Source organism: Pseudorca crassidens, chromosome 17 (genome assembly GCF_039906515.1).
Source record: "Pseudorca crassidens isolate mPseCra1 chromosome 17, mPseCra1.hap1, whole genome shotgun sequence".
Lineage (NCBI taxonomy): Eukaryota > Metazoa > Chordata > Mammalia > Artiodactyla > Delphinidae > Pseudorca > Pseudorca crassidens.
Genome location: NC_090312.1, coordinates 30438082 through 30463230, shown reverse-complemented (window position 1 = coordinate 30463230; position 25149 = coordinate 30438082). Strand labels below are relative to the sequence as shown.

At 37.7% G+C, this 25149-nt stretch overlaps 1 protein-coding gene across 1 annotated transcript in view; it reads right to left on the bottom strand.

The window, feature by feature from the left end:
- Positions 1 to 8997: 8997 nt before the first annotated feature.
- Positions 8998 to 25149, bottom strand: part of RSPO2 (R-spondin 2) — a 156916-nt gene continuing 140764 nt past the window's right edge. The window contains exon 6 of the mRNA XM_067711489.1: positions 8998 to 10911. Coding sequence (XP_067567590.1) covers positions 10799 to 10911 — 113 coding nt within the window. The 3' untranslated portion in view covers positions 8998 to 10798. The remainder of the gene's footprint in view (positions 10912 to 25149) is intronic.

Sequence of the window (25149 nt, the reverse complement as noted above, 5' to 3'; positions counted from 1 at the left end):
ACTTGGGAGAAGCATGTGTGATGGGAAAAAAGATTAGAAACATTATTTAATTTTAAAAATGTAATGTAAGTTCTTAAAACTTTAGCTCTCCTATTTTTACACAATGAACACTGAAAAAAGTACTTCAACACTTATCTTGTTTTCCAGTTAAATACCATGATTGTGTATGTGTGTGCAATACCCAACTCTGTTCAAACATGTATGGTCTTACATCAGAGAGCTGTTACAAAACAACCTCAATAATTACAAGTTTAAAAATTCCTCATTGTTGAAAATTACAAGCCCAAGGACCTATAATTCACAGAAGTCTTGTTTTATTATTCACTTGATATATTTTATGAAATTTTAAAGAAATTAGAAAATTCTTTGTAGGGCCCTTGAGATAATCATTTCATCATAAATGTAGATGAAATTCATGGGTAATATGGTAACCTAAAATTAAGTATCATTATCACATTTATGTGAAGAATAATTTCCATGGTTTTTAAGCATTGACTTAAGTTCTTCCAATATTGATACCATTTTCAAGGAGAATGTAAACTATTGGTAAGTTTCACTTTTGGAGTGTAAAATGAGGGGGAAAAATTGAGAAGACCAAACTCCTTGATTGTTACAAAGTTTTCCTAATTGTCCTTCACTTCTGATATTTTTTCTAAAATGAGGGGGAAAGGAACTATGGAAGCCTTGAATCCCAGCTCTTGTGCTCTCTCTTAGTAGCTGACTGCTCCTGGATTTCCTCCCTGGACACATTTTCAGTCTCTTTACTGGTACCTCCTTCTTTGGTTGATATCAAAGCTTGAGTGCTTCTATGTTTCTTTTCCTCTCTTTGTCCATTCTCTGTCTGCATCAGCCCATAAAGTTCCTTGGTGCCAAGTGCCATCTATACACTGATATAGCTCACAATTATGTCTCTAGTCCTGACCCTTTTACTTAAACTCCATATTTATATCCAGCTGCCTACTTGGTATCTCCACTTAGATGTCTAGCAGACATCTTAAACTTAGCATGTGAAAAATGGATTTTTTTATTCTCCAGTTTTCCCTGCCTTCTCTATATATCCTGTTGCATAGGGCAAGAGACCTAGGGGACATATCCTGTTTCTTTTTTCCTTTAGGATTACCCCCTACATCCATCTCATTGGCAAGTCTTGTGGACTCTTCTGCCAAACTATGTCCTGAATACAACCACTTCTCTCCTTCTCTACTGCCACCCAGCAGCCCAAGTCATATTAATTCTCATCTGATTACTGCAATAACCTAACTTTTCTCTCTGCTTTCACTCTGAAAACCCACTTCTACACAGCAGCCCAAGTGAATAGGGCAAAGGAACCAAATCACATCAGTCCCCTCCTTAGGTCCTCCAGTGATTTTCCAAGCACTTAGACTAAAAGCTTTCACCAAAGACTTCATGGCCCTTCGTGACCCTTCATGACCTTGCCTTTCAATACTCCTAACCTCATGTATGTCTCACGTTCCTCCTGACTGTACTCTAGCAACTTTTCCCTTTTATCTGTACTTTGATCATTCTGATGCTGTTTGCACCTCAGGACTTTTGCACTGGTTGTTTCCAGTGTCTGGGTTACTTCTTTCTCAGATCATCATACACTCAGCATCCAGGCTTTGTGCCAAAGTTTAGCCCCTGAGAGATGTCTTCCTTGACATTTCTGCCATTATCATGTAATCTTTTCCATTGTCCTTGGTAGAGGAGCACAAGATGACACAAAACATTGGTCTAAAAATCATCTAGCAACTAAAATGAACGAGCCAGAAAACAGGGGCACTACAATTATTGACTATAAAGTTTTACTCTTAAAAGGCATTCAGTGCATACTCAGTATTCATAGGCTAATACAGGAAATGAAGACCAAACTCTAATGGAAAGAAAAGGCACTAAGATAATGGGAGATACAGTTAAGGAATTCTAGATCCCAGAAGTATAAAGAAGCCAATAAGTGTAATCAAATAATCATTTTAAAAAGAGTCTTTTGGGCTGTGTTTAAAATGAGTCCACTGCAGTAATTCATGTAGATTAGGGTAATAAGAACAAAGAAGAGTACACCTATTACAGAGAAAGGATGGAAAGGTCTTGATGTTGAAGAGATAGAGGATAAAGAGAAAGTATATGACTCTCTGAATAGAATGCAGGGGCTCAGGTATGCTAGAAGACAGGGGATCTACTTACTGCAGTGAAGAAGTTAGGAGAGAACTTAGAAAAAAATTTTTTGCTTTTTGAGTTTTTACTATTTCACTTTAGGTTTGAGCCAGAAATATAGTAATAGTCTATGGCCAACAAGGGATAAAGCTAGAACTGGAGTGAGACATCAAGAGTGGAAATATAAATTTGGTACTTATCTCCATACACAGGGTCGTGTTAACAGGGCATATGCATTCAATACATTTATTGGATGCCTCCAGAGGCAGAGTGTGGAGAGCTGAGGCAGAGTTAGAGGCAGCCTCTCAAAGAGTTTGCAAGGACAGTCCATGAGCCAACAAGTTACCTTCAATATCAAGGGTCAAAAACCCAGCCGGTGGGCTAATTCCAGTCTACCACCTATTTTTGTATAGCTGGTGAGATAACAATTTTACATTTTTTTAAATGATTGAAAAAAATCAAAAGAAGAGTAATATATCATGACATGTGAAAACTGAAATTCACATTTAAGTGTCTGTACATAAAATTTTATTGCAATTTAGTTACAGCCATTTGTTTACATACTGTCTTATGGCTGCTTTTGTGCTGCAGTAGTACAAGGTTGAGTAGTTGTGACTGAGACATGTGGCTTGTAAAGCCTAAAATATTTACTCTCTGGCCCTTTACAGAAAAAGTCTGATAACCTCTCTTCTCCAAAACAGACCTAGTGAAGAAGGCTGAGTTTATAACTAAACTAGGAGGGAGAAAGGGAGCCAGTAGAAGAGAATTAAATTCAAGTTGGATGTGCACTCAGACAGCATGCTGCCATGGAAGCTGAGGTTATAAAGCCCAAGGAGGAATGAGCTGGTTAGGCCATTAGAGAACTTCAGAACATCACCAAAGGACCACTGCTGAGCTTCTTAGAGGGGGATAGGCATTTCTCCAAGTATAAGTGACTATGTGCCAGGGAGTATGTGAAGCCACAGGACCAAATAAGCATGAAACATCTTCGTGGAACATGATTTCACTCCAGGTTTTTGGGGGGATGCTGAAGGCTGGGGGAGTAGGTTCATATTTAAAAACAGCCATTTTACTGAGTAGAATGCACAATTTGCATGACTTTTTTGTATTAAAATTTTTTGTTGCATGAATAATTTTTATATTAAAATTAGGGTGCTAAAGACACTTCAAGTTTGAAGTAAGCCTGCTTCAGGTTAAAATCCTGGAGTTGTAAATTCACTTTTCTCTGTCTTTAAGGGCACTTTTGTGGGAAGGTTTGAAAAATACTTCATGGAATACACAAAGAGTATTTCTGAGAGAAGACATTGTCACCATCTAGGGCTTTAAATTGACCTGGGAATCAAAAAGGTTTAACTCCTAAAGATTATAAGTCCCCTGTCAACTCCAACCTATTGGTAGTGTTTCCTTGGAACACCTTTATTGGGAGGGATTCTGAGACTTGTGTTTAGTTCAGCAGTGATTAGCAATGTGTTCTAATGCTGGGGGAGGTAGTGCATGGCAGTTTGCTTTAATGATTCATCATAGATTAATATGAGAATCTGTCTAAATCTTTGACATATTTTTCAGACTGTTTAACCTCTTAATCAGATTTAATGTTTACCATCTACTTTCAAAGCCATAGTTGCCCTTACATCTCTGCCTTCATGATTCAAGGGGTATCGACAAATATGGAGACCATGTCCAAGTTAACCATAAAGGAATCCTTGAAAATTTTACAATAATGATCATCCCAGTCCATTCAGTCTTTTCATAATCCCCACAAAATACATAAACAAGAAGAAAGTTAAAAGGGCACTGTATTCCACATGAAAATTTTTAATATTTTATTCTACAAGGGTAGGATGATGTTTAAATGAGAATAGAACAAATATATTAATAGAAAAGTAAATGGTAGAAACATAAATGAAAAGTTGAAGTGAGTGAAGCTGGGGCAAGAATATTTAGGATAATAATGGAACAGTTCAGAAGAGAGACAAAGAGAACCAAACAGGTTTAAGACAAAGAAGGTGAAGAGGTAAGGAGAAATTCAAGAGATGCTTCTGAGGTAGACTCACTAGAATCTAGTAACAGATTAGATGTATGGAACAATGGTAGTAAATGATGAATACAGGGTCTTAGCTTAACCAACTAGGTAGGTAAAAATATTAATTACTAAATGGAGAAGGCAGGAAGAGGAATTGTTTGGGGGGCAAACCAGTGATTATGCTGTAGCATCACAGAGAACTACATTACCGAGGGCCCCTGGTTTCCAAGCAAGTTTGGGCAATGGCAGATGCTGGTGGAAGACTGGAATTTGGCAGTAGGGAGAAGCCAGAGTATTCTTCCTTTCTCACTTTGCCTTCGGCAGCATTTCTCTTGGCGACTGGAATCTTTTCCGAGATTTCACCTCCTGCTATACAAGCTTTCTGTCTTTGGTTCCAGCGTCCTCAGTGGCCGTACCTCTAGCCTCAGCTATGATTCTAGCTCTAGCTGGGTGGCTTTGCCTTCTGGATTCTGGGAACTCCAGCTCTTCCTGTTACCCCTCTTGGTAGTGGCTTTCTGCTGTTGCTAATCTCCTGGTTGTCTTACCATCCCAATTTTAGCTTCTCATCTCATTCATCACCTGTATAACCAATTCCCAATTAAGTTAAATTTCCTGTTTGAAATACCTAGACTGGTTTTTCCCTTGACTGGACCCTGACTGATACAATAATAAATACAGTTTTAGACACGCTGAGCCTAAGTATGGGGCCCCCTGATCAAGATATTTAGTAGAGGCTTGGAAATAGTTAACAAAGACCTGGAGACAGAGATACAGGCTTATAAGTCAAAAACTACAGTTGGTAGTTGAAGCCATAAGGTTCGATTTCCCAGGTGGAGTGAGGAGATGGAAAGATTAAACCCAAAGTGTTAAGCAGTGGGTTTACCCCTGAAATATCAACATTTTTTATTTAAGTCAAGAAAGAACTTGAAGACTGAAAAGGAGTAGCCAGAGAAGTAGAAACCCAGGTTAGGAATGTCACAGAAGCCAAATGAGAAACAAAATTCCTCAAGGAAAGGGCCCAGTGGAGTCAAACTTGGTGGAAATAGCAGAACACATTAAAGGATTGAGGCAAATATTTTCCTTTCTGTTTAGCAAAGGAAATGTATTGCTACGTTTGTCAGAACAATTAACTTAAATGAGTTAAGATAAATGAGAATAGGAGGAGGCTGAAGACATCAATGAATGTAAGCTACTTTTTCAGGATACTGGATGATAAAGACCTTGAAAGAAAGAATACCTTAAGTTGGAAGGAGAGGAAGGGCTGAAGCCATCAAAGGAGTGGATACTGAAGATCTCACAAAAGAGGGGGTGGGATCAAGAGTAGAAATGGAATGGTTATCCCTTTGGAAAGAAGAGGGAAGATAATATCGTTGGTCAACATGTGCAAGGTTACTAATTCTGCTTTTTCTAACATGGTGTTATCAAGTGTATCCACCATGCACAAATTTCTCTAAAATGAACAGAAGTATCATTCTCTCCTACTCACAGCTCCCCTCTAAAGCAAAAAAAGATATAGTTGTTGAAAGAATCATACATCACCTTTACATATAAATTACACACTTGAGGCTGAGTGTTAACTCTTCTCCCAATGTCTCTAGCAAGACATGAAAATTTCATGTTTACAGTGACTGATATTAGCATCTTGAAAAAGAACAAAGACATTCATAAAATTGGCTTTTTCCAAGTGCTAATCTGTCAAACTTTTTTTTTCTCTTGTGACGAGGATATTTATGATTTACTCTTCTAACAACTTTCAGTTATGCCATACATATTATTAACTACAGTCACCATGCTGTACATTACACCCCCAAGACTTATTTTATAACTAGAAGTTTGCTCTTTTGACCCCCCTTCACCCACCCCCACTTAAGGTTTTTTATTGAAGTATAGTTGATGCACCATATTATACAAGTTACAGGTGTACAATATAGTGATTCACAAGTTTTAAAGGTTATACTCCGTTTATAGTTATTATAAAATATTGGCAATATTGCCTGTGTTGTACAATATATCCTGGTAGCTTATTTTATACATAACAGTTTTTACCTCTTAATCTCCCACCCCTATTATGCCCCTTCTCTCTTCCCTCTCCCCACTGTAACCACTAGTTTGTTCTCTATATCTGTAAGTCTGCTTCTTTTTTGTTATGTTCACTAGTTTGTTGTTGTATTTTTTAGATTCCACATGTAAATTATATCATACAGTATTCATCTTTCTTTGTCTGACTTAGTTCACTTAGTATAATACCCTCCAAGTCCATCCATCTTGCTACAAATAGCAAAATTTTCATTCTTTTTTATGGCTAAGTAATATTCCATTGTAGATATGTATGTACCACATCTTCTTTATCCACTCATCTGTTGATGGACACTTAAGTTACTTCCATATCTTGGTAATTATAAATAATGCTGCTATGAACGTTGGGGTGCATGTATCTTTTTGAATTAGTGGGGTTTTTTTTCAGGTATATATCCAGGAGTGGCATTGCTGGGTGATATGGTAGCTCTATTTTTAGTTTTTTGAGAAACGTCTATACTGGTTGTACCAATTTACATTCCCACAAAGAGTGCAAGAGGGTTCCCTTTTCTCCACATCCTTGCCAACATTTATTTGTATTCTTTTTGATGATAGCCATTCTGACAGGTGTGAGGTGATATCTCATTGTGCTTTTGATTTGCATTTCCTTGGTGATTACTGACCTTGAGCATCATCTTTTTATGTGCCTGTTGGCCATCTGCATTTCCTCTTTGGAAAAATGTCTATTCAAGTCTTCTGCCCATTTTTAAAATTGGGTTGTTTGTTTTTATGATGTTGAGTTGTATGAGTTATTTATATATGTTGGATATTAACCCTTTATCAGTCATATAATTTGCAAATATTTTCTCCTGTTCAGTAGGTCGTCTTTTCATTTTGTCAATGGTTTCCTTTGCTATGCAAAAGCTTTTAAGTTTAATTAGGTCCCATTTGTTTATTTTTGCTTTTATTTCCTTTGCTTTAGGAGACAGATCCAAAAAAAAATTGCTGTAATTTATGTCAAAGAGCGTTCTGCCTATGTTTTCCTCTAAGAGCTTTATGGTTTCTGGTCTTAAGTTTAGGTCCTTAATCCAATTAAAAAAATTTTTGTATATGGTGTTAGAGAACGTTCTAATTTCATTCTTTTACATGTAGCTGTCCAGTTTTCCCAGCACCACTTATTGAAGAGGCTGTCTTTTCTCCATTGTATATTCTTGCCTCCTTTGTCGTAGATTGACCATAAGTGTGTGGGTTTGTTTCTGAGCTCTCTATTCTGTTCCGTCGATCTTTGTGTCTGTTTTTGTGCCAGTATCATACTGTTTTGATTACTGTAGCTTTGTAGTATAGTCTGAAGTCAGAGAGTGTGATTCCTCCAGCTCTGTTCTTCTTTCTCAAGATTGTTCTGCCTATTTGGGGTCTTTTGTGTTTCCATAAAAATTTTAAAATTTGTTCTAGTTCTGTGAAAAATGCCATTGGTATTTTGATAGGGATTGGAAGTGAAGAAGTAAAAACGGTTATTGTTTGCAGATGACATGATACTATACATAAAAAATCCTAAAGATGCCACCAAAAAACTACTAGAGCTCATCAATGAATTCAGTAATGTTTCAGGGTACAAAATTTATATACAGAAATCTATTGCATTTCTGTACAGTAACAACAAACTATCAGAAAGAGAAATTAAGGGAAAAATCCCATTTACCATCACACCAAAAAGAATAAAATACAAAGGAATAAACCTATCTAAGGAGGCAAAAGGCCCATACTCAGAAAATGATAAGACACTGATGAAAGAAATTGAAGATAACACAGATGGAAAGATATACTATTTTCTTAGATTAGAAGAATTAATATGATTACAATGCCAGTACTACCTACAATTGTAGATTGTAGGCAATCTACAATTCAATGTAATCCCTATCAGAATACCACTCAAGCTTCTTGGAGAAAGTTGTAGTCCCATATTTTACTTTTACAGATGCTAAGCTACCCGAAAATACTAAGAAAACCAGTTTCATATGTTCTACTTAACATACATTGTATGAAGTATAGGAATGGTATAGCCATTTGTGGAAAACCACGAGATCTTTGGGTAATTACCATGAAGCTGTAAATTACTCTATAGTATGTCTCTCTCTGTTGGTTTGTATTTGCTTATAAGTAAAGGCTTAGAAATCAGGTAGCTTTAATCAATTCCCATAAGAGTAAAAGTTTGAGCAAGTAATATCCAGACATAAAAAAAATAGATTGAAGGGAAGTGATGATTTCATAAATATATTCTATTTTGTTGGTAGGGAGAATTATTTTTGAAATAAATAGCTAAGGACAGAGGCAACAAGAGTAACAGGTAACAACTTGTGCATTGCTTAGTTTATACCATGCTGTGCTGACCGTACTTTATGCATTTTACCTAACTGAATCCTTAAGACACAGCCCTACACATATTTTACTTAGTCTTTAAGACATAGCCCTACGACATAGGTAATATTGTTGCCTCCATTTTACAGATTAGGAAACTGAGATCTGGGGAGATGAAATAATTTGCCCCAGGCGACCCTCAGAGTCTAGACTAGACCTCAGGTAGTGTGGCTCTAAAATCCCCACTCTTAATCACTCTGCTGCAGTGCACTTTATAGCTAAACTAGTTAGTGTCCTACATGTAGTTACAAACATAGGTTTTAAAAATTTGTCTGCTTTTTTTTAAGGACCAATATTTGGCGGTACAGTTGTTAAATATTTTTTTTCCCCTAAATATATCTCTAAAGAAAAGAATATCTCCACAAGAATAATTTTGATTTTTTTTAATGCACTAAAAGGACATCCCAGAAACAGAACAGGTATTGACTTATTAACGATGAAGCACTATATAAAGAAGCCCCCTCCCCACTTAGTAAATAGGAATATAGTGTAAATAGATGTGAAAGGAGGTGAACACTTTAGGATTAAATGCAAACCCTAAAGTTGTATACAACATTCATATATGGCTTATTATCTCATAGCAATAGTATTTTCATAATGACGTATTCGACATTCATATTTATTGGTAAGATGCTTTTGACTCAAAAGTTAAACAAAAATACAGAAGAGGTAGTTTAGCAAATGCAAGGTGAGAAAGAGGCTTTACCTTTGTATTTTTCCTCAAAAATCTGCAGCCATTCCTTTTTGTTCTAATTTTCTTCTGGATCATCCAGGAAGATAGTGATGCTTTTGGAAGGAGCCGATTCAAAACCCTCTAAGAACTGATTCCCCCAAGTGGACAGTGATGTTTTTGAAACAACTGCTCTGAAAGTCACCTGGGAAGTCTGCACAGTGTTCCTCTCTGTCTTGGATAAGAAAGAAATTCTGGTTCAAAGGAGTCCTGTTAAGATCTGACCAGCAGTTGTAGGAATTATGTTTCTCCTCCAGTTCTACGCATGGTCTCATAAGATGGTAATTTCTACACTGACCTAAGAATATTGATAGATGCTCTGTCATTGCAAGTCAGGAACTGCTTTAAATGGAAACTATACATATTGAAGTTTGCAATTAAAAGTTTGAAAAATTCTCTAGTTGACCTGTGAAACTGCATGATGAGTACTACAAGTGACTGCATGTAATTCCTCATGTTTTCAGTTGTGTTTCATAAAGTCATCACATCTTAGACTCAAAGGGAGTTTTGGCTTCTGACTGCCAGAGGCCTCAAGCTTTAGCTGGGGTCAGGAGTAGGGAAGGTCTATTGATATTCAAATTCTCTGACGGGGGTCATTTGACCCTATGTACAAACTAGCTTATCCTATCCTTACAATGAGAAATAAGCCCACAAAGAAAAGAAAAGTTAAGAAGTTTCAAGGGGCAGAAAAACATTCATCAATTCGCAAAACTAGAACAGTCATTTACCAGACAATGGTTAGGAACCACTAGAAACAAAGTGACATAATATTAATCAGGTATGACTTGTTGCACAGAAGAAAGCATAAATACAGTAAATAAGAGGTTTATATGTAGCCCCAGCAGAGTATGTACACATCCAAGCTGCTGTGAAACTGAATGGGAATTCCTGCAGCGGAACCCCAGCTAAAAGCAGTCTCCGTGCACAAGAGTTGGAAGGTAACAGACGTTGGGAACCACGTGTGGTAACACTAAGCAGATATCCACATACCTTGATCCTTGAAAATGCAATATGAGAAATAAAGGTCACAAGCGAAATAGCACTTTGCCTGCCAAGCGCTGTCTTTCCATAAATATGCACAAGTCAATTAATTCTCCAGTGGGGGGTCTGCAGCCTCACACCTCCTGCCCCTCTGTGGGACCAGGGGTGGCTCTCTCTGGGGGCACAGCGAGCTGAGTCACATGCTGTACACTTACTCCTGCTGCCACTGCTGCAGGTCGCAAGCTCCCGCCTTCACAGTCTCCAGATGCAAATCAAAGCATAAATAACACAGAGACCACGCTCGTGGCTCCTCCTCTCACAACGTGACTGGGAACAGGTACTGGTCCGAGCAGCGCAAATGCAACCCACCAGTGTCCGGGAGTGGAGAGTAGCTTTGTGCACTTTTGCAAAAACAACCCCCAACCAAGAAAAAAAACCAACCAAACAAACAACAAAAAAAACACCACCCTGTGTCTTTTATTTTACTGGTTAGCTCTGTCTGTAGCTAGGAAGACGCTGTGTTGCTCCTGGGCTCTTTCTATCAGCTTCTTCTTCTTCTTGTTCTTTCTCTCCTTTGCCTTTGGCGCTCTCTTCCCTACAACAGGGGGAAGAGAAAGAAATGAAGACATGTCAGAAAAGGCTCTTTCTCTAGGAAAGAAAACACAAAACATTAAGAGTTTTATACAAAGCCCATCTGGAAAACATCACCTATGGAAAAAGCAGCCTCAAAGAGAAAATTGTTCACATTAATTTTGACGGAATAATAATAATTTACTAAATTGGATATGCTGTCTCAAACAAACAGAGACTGATCTTCCTGTTACAGGGAACTGGCATATTTAAAAACCTCCCAGCGGCCTGATCAGTCTTGCAAATATCATTCTGCCACAAAAATTCCATTTATCCCCTCCTCCTTTTAACAACGCTACCCTTTACTAGACATCTTTACATCTTTCTACTGCTCCATATGTCAGTGGGTCAAAAGAAAATAAGCATCTATCTACAGTAAATATACCAGAAGTTTCAAACGCCCCTCTCCCTGCCCCCACGGGAGAAGAAAACGTCTAGCTTTTAACATTATTCCCTCAGTGTTCTCCAAAGGCCAATAAATGAAATGACATATGTGGAGTACTTTATTTTCTATAAAAATTCATGAGGACATCATTTTTATGTGGCTTATGGCTTCTTATACAAACCTCCTAGGCAAGTTGGTCTTATTGAGAGCAAGAAAAATGCTTATTTCTGAAGAGCTGATAGGTGTGTGTTTTACTACCAGAAAATCACACCCTGTTATCCTATTTCCCTCTTTGCCTTAGCCACTAGGAAGCACAGACCACAGCTAAATAGTTGAGGTTTTCCTCCATCAGGAGTTTTGGGATGCAGTTTTCCCTTTGCCTCTGCTGTATTTTACTTTCTCCATCTTGTGGTATGGTTTCCAGTCTTTATAAGGTCTCAGCATTTCTTTGCAAGTATGTCTACGTAGGACTGTGAGAAAAAAGAATAAGGAATATAGGCATTTGCTTTAGGTCCTTTGGGTTCTAAGCATATAGGAATCATGGGATTTTTAGAACAGAAAAGAGCTTGAAAGTTCATCTGCATTAGAAGTTTGGTGCTATACACCTTCAGGACAGGAAGGTTCTTCCTCACAGACTAGAAAGAATCCTCCCATCAGCTCTTCTTCCTCCTCTACCTGTCCCTACTTCCAATTTATCATGTAGTTCCACAAAACTTAAGCTTTCTCTTCCTGTGAGGTATAGCTATTAGACACCACAGTCATCAGTACCACAAATAGAACATTCCGTTCTAATCCATGCTCTCCATCCTTCCCACACGTAAGAAACTCAATATTCCCAAGATCCTTTCATTACAGGGATATAGCTGGTCAGCTTTTCAATCCAGGCAATGGAGAAGTGGCTGATATAAGACATGGAAAAGAAATAGACCACAGGTTAGGAAGACAGATTTGAGCCACAGGAAACCAGAGTCACAGGAGATTAAAGGATGCCATGAGATTTTTAAGTAAGGGAGATGGTTCTCATTTCTGCTCTTTCTGATCGGAAAGGGTCTGTCTTGTTTGAGGATGGAAAAGTCTTACTCGTAAGACCCTAGATTCAATAAGTAAAACTTTGCTGAGTTCAACTTTTTATCACAAGAACAAAGATAAAAAAGAATAACTTATTTTTAATAGGACATCACAGTAAAATAATAAGAATATAAGCATGCCTCATATTAAATTATGAAGGTCCTTGAAGTTAACGTCTGGTTCTCATTAAGTTCTGGCATTATGTTATAAGGGCATTTTGCCAACTTAAAACGTAGTTAATCCTACCCAATGAAACTTTAGTCCAAGGCATCATTAGTCAAAGAAACTGTAAAGTTACAACTATTTAGTAACACTGTTTCTAATGATGAGACACACCTAATAAGGACAGAGAGATGAAATACTTAACATAAAATAGCATATTTAAAAAGAAGTTTCACTTATAAAGTTTTATGAGGAAGGTTTTCTTAGTTCTATATTTTCTCTCAAAAAACAACCAAAAAATCCTTAGTTAAAAAAAATCATTGCTGACTACCATGTAAAAATTCAGTTTGTGTTTCATTTATTTAAAGGCTGGAGTTTCTTCTAGAAACAAAATAAAATTAAATGAAAAAATAATGCAAACATTCCTAGATTTTAAAATGTGTTTTGTTAAGATAAAAATATACTGAATATAATTTAAAGAAAACCTTTCCCAATCACCATTTCAATTCTTTGTATAAATTATGTAGTTGAATGTTAGATGTGTACTCCTTCACTAACAGCAAATCTATGCTGTGACTGCAAACTCTCATTTTCAAAGAAGGTTAATTTCATGTCATTTACCTAATATCAACATATTATTCTGATGTAATTGTCAATATCAAGTAGTTTTTGTGTTTGCTAGCTGATAGAACATTGTGTAATAGAAGTTCCTCAATATTTGCATAAAGCAGTTCATACTGGGACAAAAAATTCAGAAATGCTTCTGAAAACTTATTTTATAGATTATATGATTATCCCATTGGCGATAAGTTTTATGGTACTGGTTCCAACTAGAGATGTTTCGGGAGACCTTATTACAACCCTAAAATTTTTCCTCAGATGTCTCTTTTAAATGACATCTCTGTGCTATTTGTTCACTGCTTGGTTTTGTTTTTGGTCAGCCACGTGTCACGTAGGATATATTTGCAAATACCAAAGGCTTAAGACGATTAGCCAAGACTTGACCATGGATAGTTCTAAATTACCTGAAAATATTTTGTGGTCCATAGTAGGTTGTTTGGACTTTAAGCCAACTCAAAGTAGTAAAATATTAAAACATAACCTAACATAGAGTATGAAAAGGGTCTTGCACACATTTTCTTCTGAACTCTACTAAGATTTTCAAATATAAGGAATTGGTAAGATTAAGGCTAACAGAAATATATATCCCTATTCTTATCTATATATTTGAAAATAAGTTATATTGGACCTACAAGTGTGCTAATTTGTTTCCACTTAACTTCTTTACATCTGTGACTATGAACTTAGACTCAGAGAATGACTTGTGTAGTTTCAGATTGTTCCACATTATCAAGTACATTCACCCTGAGCATTTAAGGGCAAATATGATGCCAGTCACCCAAAGAGTAATTCAACCCATGGACTTAACTTTCTTACTTCTCAGTTCACAAGAGAAGACTCGGCAAATATACTGCCCAGGATGAGCAGAAAAGGTTTGAGTTTTATGAGGAGATCGTCAGCCTTCAGCTATGTCCAACTCCAATGAAAAATTCTTCATATCATTGTCCTGAGTACTTGAAGAATGCAGTGGCCTTAAATTACTATTGGGGGAATCTCTTCAAGATCAGGCAGAATCTGATCTACAGAGCAAATCTTTACAGCACTGTTATATGAATGCAAGAAGATGACTGGCCCAGATATAACAGCTTTTAAGGAAAACAATGTGGTTTAATAGAGAAAGGTCCTCTCTGAGAGGAAGGAAACCTGGCAGGTAGGCAGTCTTGTAACTGAGATGTCTGGTAATACATTGTGGTTGTGACTCTCAGTTTCTACATTTATAGGATGAAGATGCTACAATTATCTTTCACTGGAAAGTCATGAGGCATCGTGTGAAAAAGTTGTGTTCCTAGGATGAAAAGGTATGTAAACCATCACTAGCGAGACAAGGTTATTATCAAAATGAACAAAGTTAGAAAGATGCTATCAAAGCCACACTCTAACCAACATAATGACATTGACTTGCACACATGTGGAAATGGTCCAACAGGATAACCTATCAACTCTTCTACAGGAAAAGGTGAACAGTCCCTTATGGAAATACTTGTAACATCCAGCCGTAGACTGCTGCTCTTAGAATCAGGAATAGGACAGATTATTTTGAACCAAGATATCAGGCAGACTTACAAATTACATGAAGCTGTGAAAATACTGACGCCACTGCCAGTCAGACATGAATTTCATTCTTTCATAAGCTCCCCAATTCAAGGAAGGTCTTCAAATGATTTTTCCTCTCACTAGATTTAGGTAAGAGTCTTTTTATCATCGGAGCAATGGTTATTGTACGTACATCAGTAAGGTACAAAGGCTGTCTAGGTTTTGCATTATGATTACTAAGTGCTTTGAGAAAGACTTCCTAATGGTAAATACAATGAAAGAAAATTGAAGAATAAACTCAGTAGCTGTGACTGTGGAAAAAGATAAAAGCTTCTCTCTATATATACATACACAAACACATACACACACAACTGAGCAAAGTAAGCTACAACATGCAAATGTAATTAACTATAGTTACCATTGTTACAGCCACAACTATGATGACAAGGCTAATCACCTGAAACGAGTACCAATTTTTACTAAATTTTAATGGTAAGTCTGTGATGCTGACTTGAAACCTGGGCTTCACTGTATTTATGAAATTCACCATGGAGACTTGGGAATCACCTCCAGTCATCCTTCAAAGCAGCTAAAACTGAGGACAAGAAGCCTGTAACTACTAACTCGATGAATCTTGTCATACTTCAGAGGATGTGCTGGAGGTGAAACATAAGGTTGCTTCCACATCTAAAGCCACAAGGACTGAGATGTAGACAATAAATAGTAACTGGGTTATTTCTTTTTCTCGTATGAGCAACTTTAGTTTGCCCAAGAATGAGTAGCAATAGAGATTTATTTATTTAAGAGTGATTGATAATTCTCTGGAAAAATGCCAGCTGATTCCTAAAATACTTTAAAAGCTCAAAAAAGAGACAAAAGACCTAAATACAATTCATAAAGGAAATAAAATAGCTAATAAATATATTTAAAGAATCAAATCTCATAATTAAAACCTCCAACTAAGATGAGTTGCCACTGCAAAGATTCTTAAAAGTAAAAATATGTAAAAAGCTAGTGAGAAAATGGTAAGACAGCATCAGGATGCATTATGAGAATATAAAATTGATACAGTCTTTTTGAAAAGCCATCTGGCAATGTATACAAAAGCATTAAAAATATTCCTAACTTTTGACTCAGATTTAGGAATCTATCCTAGGAAAATAACCTAACGTTGAACAGAGATTTCTGCATAGAGATGTTTACTATAATTCTGGAACAATTGTAAATTACCTAAATGTCCGACTACAATTTTTTATGACCTCTTGTTATGATTACAGAAATCATAAAGTTTCTTTTCAGCTATGAATTGAAGTATTTTGTATTTTAAGGCCATGACAGTTAAATTTATTCCCAAGAGTACTACTGTTACTTGTCCCTAAAACTTGTCATAAATGGGTGTAAGGAAAAGCCTGTAATTCAAAAGCATTCCTACTGTGGGGGTAAGCAGGTTCCTTAGTGGAGGGATCAATCACAATTGCATCTAACACATGAAAGTTTAAGAACTACTAACCTAAACATTTTAGACATTAAGAATGGATGTTGGCTCACAAAGCTTCTTGTATCTAGAAAGGTGTCCAAGTAGGCAAATGTGATGAGCATGACTGGGACCTACCCCTCTATATTCTACATCGTCCAAGATAAAAATCTCTCCACTGTTCATAATGGTTCAGAACAACATATTGATGGTTATTTATTTACATCAGCTGGAGAGTCAGAGACAGTGAGCTAGAACGAGTAAAGCCAATGAACCTATTTGGCTCCTTTACAGTACAGAGTTCCTTAATTGGCATTTTAAGTAACATCTATCTGATTTTTCAAAAATACACTCTACTAAAAACATTTCACAGAGAGAGATCGTTGTCTTTTTAAAGGACTGGTAAATTGTTCAATAGTCGTTTGATGACTGTGATCAAATTTTCTTTGAGAAAAGAATAATCTAGAGACAAACCAATAAATGTCATAGTGTTGAAAAATAACAAGCCATCTACTAAGGAAACTTTACTGGACATCTTGAATTTCAAGTCATAACTTGAAACTTCCAAGTGGTCACTTAGTCATTTCATCTTTATAAAAAAAAAGAGCATGTGCTTTCAAAATCTATACACAATCTGGAGATAGCTTACCAGTTGGCTTGTTCATCTTACAAGGCTATTGGTGGAGAGTGACAACTGACAAAATGGGCTTCTCTAAACATACAAACATGAAAGTCATTCAGAATTCAGAATACTTACTACCTATGCAGATTTATACTAATTTGTAAGCTGTGATTCAATAAGCCGATTCTGACTGTGTGTTACTGTTCTTTTATCTGTAAAGTTTTACCATATTTTTTGTTGCAAAAAGAAGAGTACAAAATGGCTTCCTTTCTCTTCGAGGCCTCTACTCAAAGACATTTTAGTAGGCATGAGGTCTGTTGCCTATTTTGCTGAAAGGAAGTCCCATTTGGTTTAAAAAATCTTGTTGCATTGTTCAACTTGATGAAAATGGAAGAGAAAAGCTAATCCTGAGGATGACCTGAACCGTTATGAATTAAATGTATCACCACTAAGATTTCTTGCACATGGTGTTTCAAAATTTCCTCATTGTATAGCTCTGGAGAAAATTATTGTTCTTCGGGTCTAAGATACAACTTCTATTACCAAGCCCTTACCAACCCATTTGAAGCAGTAGAGACTACAGAAAAGTAACCTAAATAATATCTAGGTTTGTTCCACACAACATTGATCACTCCAGTTGATTTGTTTAACTTAAGTTCTTAGAAATCTGGTACCTCAAACAGGAAAGAAAAAAAAATCAGTTTAGACAAGATTCCATGGAGTTTAAGATAGGTGAGAATAAACAAAAAGAGGTGGTTTCACAAATGTCTCGAGTTCTTTTCATGACTACTTTAGGTTCACCGTCAAGGACAAAGAGTTTCAGAGTAGTGAAAACTAAAATCATCCTGTCGAAAATTTCATTTGTGTGAAAAAAATAAATATATAACTCTACCACAAGGGGGCAATAATTCACTTTTACTGTAAGAGTATCTCTGGTTAAAAATATATATACAGGGGAGCTTTTAGGCTCTAACTTCTTAAATACTTTCTTTTAACCCCAAGTGAAGGTCGCCTTTTTTTCTTTTTAGCCAATGGTAAGCTCTGTGGTGGACTAAGAATAGGTAGCAAGATCCAAATGCTGCACGAGGAAAAATGTAATTACATCTCTATTAAAAAGATGTTTGAAGGTAAAGGAGGCTAAGAGAAAAGAAAATAAAGATGAAATCTGCTATTCAAACAGTGATTTAGGGGAAAAAAGCATTATTCACAAACCCAGGTTCCCATTTTCTTACGGGGAAAGTTAACATAAACTACCTGCAAAGAACAGGTCCTTTTCTCTTAGGTCTCTTATCTATGAGAATAGAGTTGTAGGGCTTCCCTGGTGGCGCAGTGGTTGAGAGTCTGCCTGCCGATGCAGGGGACATGGGTTCGTGCCCCGGTCCAGGAAGATCCCACATGCCGCGGAGCGGCTGGGCCCGTGAGCCATGGCCGCTGAGCCTGTGCTCCGCAACGGGAAAGGCCACAACAGTGAGAGGCCCGCGTATGGCAAAAGAAAAAAAAAAACAAAACCAAAAAGAAACAAAAATAAAAGTCCCTGGATAAGAACACAGCAATAGAGTTATTTTTCAAGAAAGACAGAAGAGTATTAGAAGACGGCTAATATTACTCTGACAGAGTTCTATGAGAAAAACCCATGGCCTCATCATAACTGAAAACCCATTATGAACTGTTAATACGGCATACATGACAACTTATCTGTAACTTAGAGACTTTCTGTAAATATACACTGCATTGATTCACTGCTTATTCTTTTCCTTACCTTTTATCAAGATGCAATCTATAAAATTTCGTGGTGGGGTAAGTGGATTGGTGGACATTCCTGCTATGGACCATGCACTGTAAGTGCTTCAGACACATTCTCATGTAATTGAACATCATCAAAAAATTTAAGCAAACCGTTCTGCTAGAATGTCATGCAGCTATGCACCCTGAATGTACTCAAAATAAATAAAATTTGCAGAAAACAATCAGGCTCATTTGCCACTCTTAAATTAAGTCAGAAAAAAAATCAGGTTTTGCAGAGAAAATGATACTGATTTCATTTGATTAGGAGTGATGGGATAACCAGAGAAGAATTCCAAGTTGCTCCAAAGCTGACTTCATACTATAATGGAAGGTACCTTTTAAGATAACTCCATTTGAATAAGATGATTTAATCCCTTCATCTTGGGCTTCAATCGATAACCATTAACTAAATGAAAAAAAAAAAGTCCAAGAAATGAAATGTAGGACTATCATCATACGGCAAGCATTTATTTAATTTGGATTCAACACAATTTGGAACTTGAAGACATACTTACAAGCAATAAGAACGTAAATAATGGTTTCTACATGGTAGCTACGTCAGAGCGTCGGTTATCAGTCCAGCCTATGGCTTACCTAAGTGGCAGTCCTTACATGAGGATAGTCAACACAGGGTGACATGAGGGGATACATGTTCCAGCCTCCATAACTGCATCCCCTCCTCTGTGCCCCTGTAGCACTTTGAACCTCCCTAACTAAAAAATTTACCACCTTTTATTGCAATTTTATGTGTGCTTATATTTCATGGCTACTAGTTTGTGAATAATTACAAATAGCTACAATGTAATGCCAATATGTGCCACAGAGTACTGGTTAGAGGCTTCCTAAAAACTAAGTTACAGATATTCACTCAAATTTATCTCAATTAATATGGTGAGCTAGAGCAAAGATGTCTGGGCTAGATCTGAACGCTGAATGTGGTCAGGAACCAAAACCATAGGGTCTTTGTCATCCATCATCAAGCGAACTCTCTTGTTCTTCCTGGACCCTACATGGCTTCTGCTCTCAACTCCAGCTTACACATGGTTTATGAAGGCAGCCCTGGCCCTGAATAAACCCATGCCCTTCCAGCTTACTGCCCTCTTATAACGGCCTCAGTCTCTTTTGCCTTAATTGCATATTCCCAAGAGAAGAACTCAACATGCCTTACTCCCCCTCAGTTAAACTACAGAGTCGTGGATGCCTGGCCAGTCCATGGATAGGTCACTCCCAGGTCTAGCCTGGAGGGGTGGGTGATTCACATGACACTGGACTAGGCAGGCATCCAGGATACATGGTTAAGAACATGGGTTTGGGGGTCAGACAGTCATAGAGCAGAGCTCTGCCTCTCAGAAGCTAGTGATCTTGGATCAGTTACTTTTTCTAAGGCTTAGTTTTCTTATTTCTGAATGAATAATATCAATGGTACCCACCTCAGCATTGCTGTAAAGGATAAAGAAAATGTGTGTCAAGTTGCAGATACTATACCTGGCACGTACATGCTAAATCAATTCTAGCACCAGATGAGGTGCCTCGTGTGTATTATTTCTAATCCTTATGACAGCCCGCAAGGTAAGCATTATTTTCACTTTGCCGATGAGGAAATAGGTTTAGAGAAGTTAAGTAAACAGCTCAGGATCACATAGCTCGGCAGTGATTCAAACCAACATCTGGCAGATTCTAAAACCTGTACTCTTTCCACTATACTCTTTGGATCCCTTGTGCCCAGCAAAACTTCTTTGATCTCATAATCATTTAAATGGCTGCTGAGCAAACAAATTAATCAGTACATACTAGGCTGGAGGCATCAAGATCCCCACCCAGTCCCCCAGCACATCAGGGTGCTCTTGGGCCATATTAGCTCCCCATTGGGACTGGCCTACAACCTCTATTTCTCATATTAATTATTCCTTGGGTTAAAGGCGTTCAAAGCCTCAGTTTCCTGGGGTCAAGCAACACATTTAGCGCAACTCAGTGTCAACAGTGCGCCCGTGGTAAAACTCAAGGGAAGATGACACGGGATGTTTCTTTTTCAGCTGAGAGTTGGAAGAAGTTTAGACCTGTGGTTCCAAAAGCTCGTTTATGGGCCAGAGATAGTATAATCCTCCAGGGAGTTTTCTTTCTTTTTTTAAATATAGGTTTCCTAGCCATACACTGACTCCTGAATGAAACCTTCAGGAGGGAAAATCCAGAATTTTTTTGCTAAGCTTCAGACATGATTCAGTGCAAAGTTAAGATACATGCAAGTCAAGAGCACAACGCTGTGCTGAAAAGGGTGTGGGCAGGAGAGAGAAAGGACTTTGGAACAGGATAAAGAAAGGAGTGCCAGGCATCCCTTCAAAATGAATGGCTTCCTCCTTCCCGACTGAGCTGACAGGTAGCTTCCGAACTGTGCAACGAAGCAAGCGTCTTTGTGCCCAGACTCCCTTCCCTAGGTTCTCTTTGTGGTGATGCCCCGAGAAAGCAGCAGAGATCAAGCTGCCTGTGTTGAGAGGAATGTACACATGAAGAAAGGGTCCCTTATCTTTTTGTTCAAGCTAAGTCACTCATGTTGTAGGTCACTCATGTTACAGCAGATTCATTTCTCCTGTGGTTATATTCCACAAACTTGCTTTACTCTAAAGAATCTCTCAATTCACTCAACAGATTCTGGTTTGAAAGACAATCTACTTGGTTTGCAGAAATTCTAAGGAGTTGGACAGAAAAAAAAGAAAACAAGACTATGGTTGAAAACAATTAAAATTATCATCAAATTTGGAGCTTCTGCCTTTTACTAGGATACAGATCTGGCACTTCAAAAATTGGAAAAACAAACAAAAAAGGACCCCTTAGACCAGGTGACGCAAATACCAGAGGTATTAAAATGTTATTGGTTGGGCTTCCCTGGTGGCGCAGTGGTTGAGAGTCCGCCTGCTGATGCAGGGGATGCGGGTTCGTGCCCCGGTCCGGGAAGATCCCACATGCCACGGAGCGGCTGGGCCCATGAGCCATGGCCGCTGAGCCTGTGCGTCCGGAGCCTGTGCTCCGCAACGGGAGAGGCCACAACAGTGAGAGGCCCGCGTACCGCAAAATAAATAAATAAATAAAATAAAATGTTATTGGTTGTATCCCAGAAAGAAGGAAGCATATTACAAGTCTTTTTCCTTCTTTCAGAAAGATGCTAACTATGAGTTTCCTCCATGTTATTAAATCATCATCATCTTCATGCTGCTGCTGTTAGCTGTGAGCCAGGCACTAAGTGTTTTACATATGTCAACTCATTTCATACTAAAAATATTCCTATGAAATAGATACTCTCTTCGGTACCACTTTGCAGAAGAAGAACCAGCAGGTCAGAGAGGTAAGGTGACCTAAGATGGCACAGCCAGTAAGTGGTAGAGTTTGGATTTGAACGCAGTCTCGTCCCAAAGCTTACACTCTTATCCATTATGCTATACTTTCTCTCATCACCTTTGTGGTATAATAAATGTGATCTCCTTAGAGGGAGAAGAGGAGGAAGGAGTCAGTGTTACACTCTTCCCTTTAATCATAAACTCCCACAAACCCTATGAATAGGTCTTCAGTCAAAGGGTTGAACCACTAAATTCATAAAATGGAGGCTGGGACCATCATTGGTTTGTTACAAGACCAAGATGATCAAGGGCATATTTTCTTTGTTATTCTTGCAGAACAAGGAAAATAAACAAATATTTGCCAAAATAAATAGTCTCCATCTATAAGTAAAGACCAGACAAACGTTTTGGTCACTGTAGAATCTCTGTCAACCACCCAAATAGCAGCAATGGATTTCAATGAGAGGAAACATATTTTACAAGGTACTCTAAATAACATGTTCAACACACCTGATGATTATTAGAGACATCACATCTCTAAGGTTTCAAAGAGTCTGCAACCTTTGCTGGGTTTTCTTTTCTGTACTATAGTATAATACTGTAGTACATACTGGAAATTTGCTAAGAGTAGATTTCAGGTGCTCTCATCCAACACACAAAAAGTAGCTATGTGAGAAGACATGTTAATTAGCTAAACTGCAGTAATCATTATGTAGATGTATATCAAATCATCATGTTGTACACGTGAAGTATATACAATTCTTATTTAAAAATGAAAAGAAAAGAAAATGGGCATTTGATTTGGTCATTAGGATGTCATCAGTGACCTTTAAGGCAGGAGTTCAGTGATGCTGAATGCAGAGACAAGCCGGGCTGGAGTAAGTCAGAGGGAAGATGAGAGTGAAGGCTCCACTACACAGCACTGTTCTGAGAGAGGCAGGAGAGGCGAGCAAGGGGTTCTTCAGGATGGGGGAATCTGAGGTTATTGAAGGCTGAGGAACAGAAGCAAACAGAGGGTAGAAATGGTTTCTTCTATGGCTACAATGTGCCTGGCCACATTCACATTATCAAAGAGATAAAGAAAAAAGCAAAGATAAGGGATTCTCTCCAGGCAAAACTGTATTAGCGACTTAACTGGTAATATTAGATTTGAGCAATCGAAACTAATTCCTGTGTAAATCGCTCTGTCTATGGAGTGCATGGAAATCCAGAGGCCACGGACATGTTTAATAACCTTCCTTGATTCCTAATTCCTTCCTCATACTGTCATTCCTAGGTCTCTTTACAAGAGAAAGCCAAAAAATTAATGGTCTTTCCAGCAGGAAAGAATTGAATAAATGTATTCTCTGTGCCAAACTGTGATAATAAAAGGTAAATAAATAAAGTTAGAGGAAAAAAAAAGTAATATTTGAGCATAAATCCTTTTCCAAATTCATTCCACATAACTCCACAAGTTGCACATTATGTAAGTTGAGTACACTGATGAAATACTGTGGCTTTCCCACTGAGTAATAAATATTCCCTAATGCCAGCAAAATTTTATTTTATAGGTAGAAATTAGATCAGTTCCCATTAAGGGTTATCTTAACGCATAATGTTATGCATGCAAAGAGTTTTTTCCCTAAGTGCTACTCCATGGGAATTTTATATACTATCAACTACGATTGGTATGTACCTATATATGTATACATTCAAAATAAGTGCACAAATTAAAATATGAAGTAGATGAAAAAAATAATGAAGTATTTACATATATGTCTGGTTTAAGTGTAAAGTAATACAACTCTTCTGAAAGGAGCTTTTCCCCTATGTTTTCTTCTAGGAATTTTACGGTCGCAAGTCCTACATTTCAGTCTTTAATCCATTTTCAGTTAATTTTTGGTGATGTAAGATAAGGGTTCAAATTCATGCTTTTGCATATGGATATTTAGTTTTCCTAAAGCCATTTATTGAAGAGACAATCCTTTCCCCATTGAGTATTCTTAGCTTCCTTGTCAAATATTAGTTGACCAGATATGTGTGGGTTTATTTCTGGGCTTTTCTATTCTGTTCCATTGATCTGTGTGTCTGCTCTTATGCCAATACCATACTGTTCTGATTGCTATAGCTTTGTAATATAGTTTGAAATCAGGAAGTGTGATGCCTCCAGCTTTGTTCTTTCTCAAGAATTGCTTTGGTTATTCGGGGTCTTCTGTGGTTCCATATGAAAATTAGGATTGTTTTTCTATTTCTGTGAAAGATACTATTGGAATTTTTATAAAGATTACTCTGAATCCATAGATGGCTTTGGGTAGTATGAACATTTTAACAATATTAACTCTTCCAATCTCTGAACATGGGCTATCTTTCCATTTATTTGTGTCTTCTTCAATTTCTTTCATTAATATCTTGTATAGAACATTCACTTCCACAGTTAAATTTATTTCTAAAATTTTTTTTTACTGTTTTTAATGCTATTATAAATGGGATTATTTTATTTCTTTTTTCCAGTAGGTCATTGTTAGTGTACAGAAATGCAACTGATGTTTTGTATGTTGATTTTGTATCCTGAAACTTTACTAAATTTGTTTATAAGGTATAACAATTTTTTGGTGGAGTTTTAAATTTTTTCTGGGAACAAGATCATACCATCAGCAAACAGCCTATTTTACTTCTTCCCTTCCAATTTGGATGCCTTTTATTTCTTTTCCTTGCCTAATTGCTCTGGCTAGGAATTCCAGTAATATGTTGAACGGTAAGAGTAGGCACCCTCTCAACTGCATGGTCTTTGGTGAATGCTGCAGGGGGAAGGATGTCTTCAGAGGCCACAAGGGCTTTTGGGGTTTTCACTGGTGACTCCCAGTTCAGACGTTAGGCACCAAGGCAGGCAGCAGTAGTGGCTGGAGCCAGTGGTGTGCACACACTCAGGTTTAGGAAGCCAGCTGCAGGTAGCTGTGTAGTGGCAGGGGCCAGCTGCAAACACACACACACTGGTGGGAAGCAGGGCAAGCAGTAAGGGCTAAGGCCAACTGCAGTGCACTGGAAGCTGTGAGGGTGCTGGCTTCTGGTTCTGATCTCTGGTGCCAGCAGTGAAGCCTGGCATCAGGAGTCAGGCTGGTAGCATGTGGTATATAGCTGGAGCAGCTAGCTGCAGGTGAGCACAGTGGTACAGGCCAGTGATAGGAGACAGGGCTAGATCCAGACCCACAAGCAGCTGTGGGGGCCCTGGCTGTCAACATTCCCTC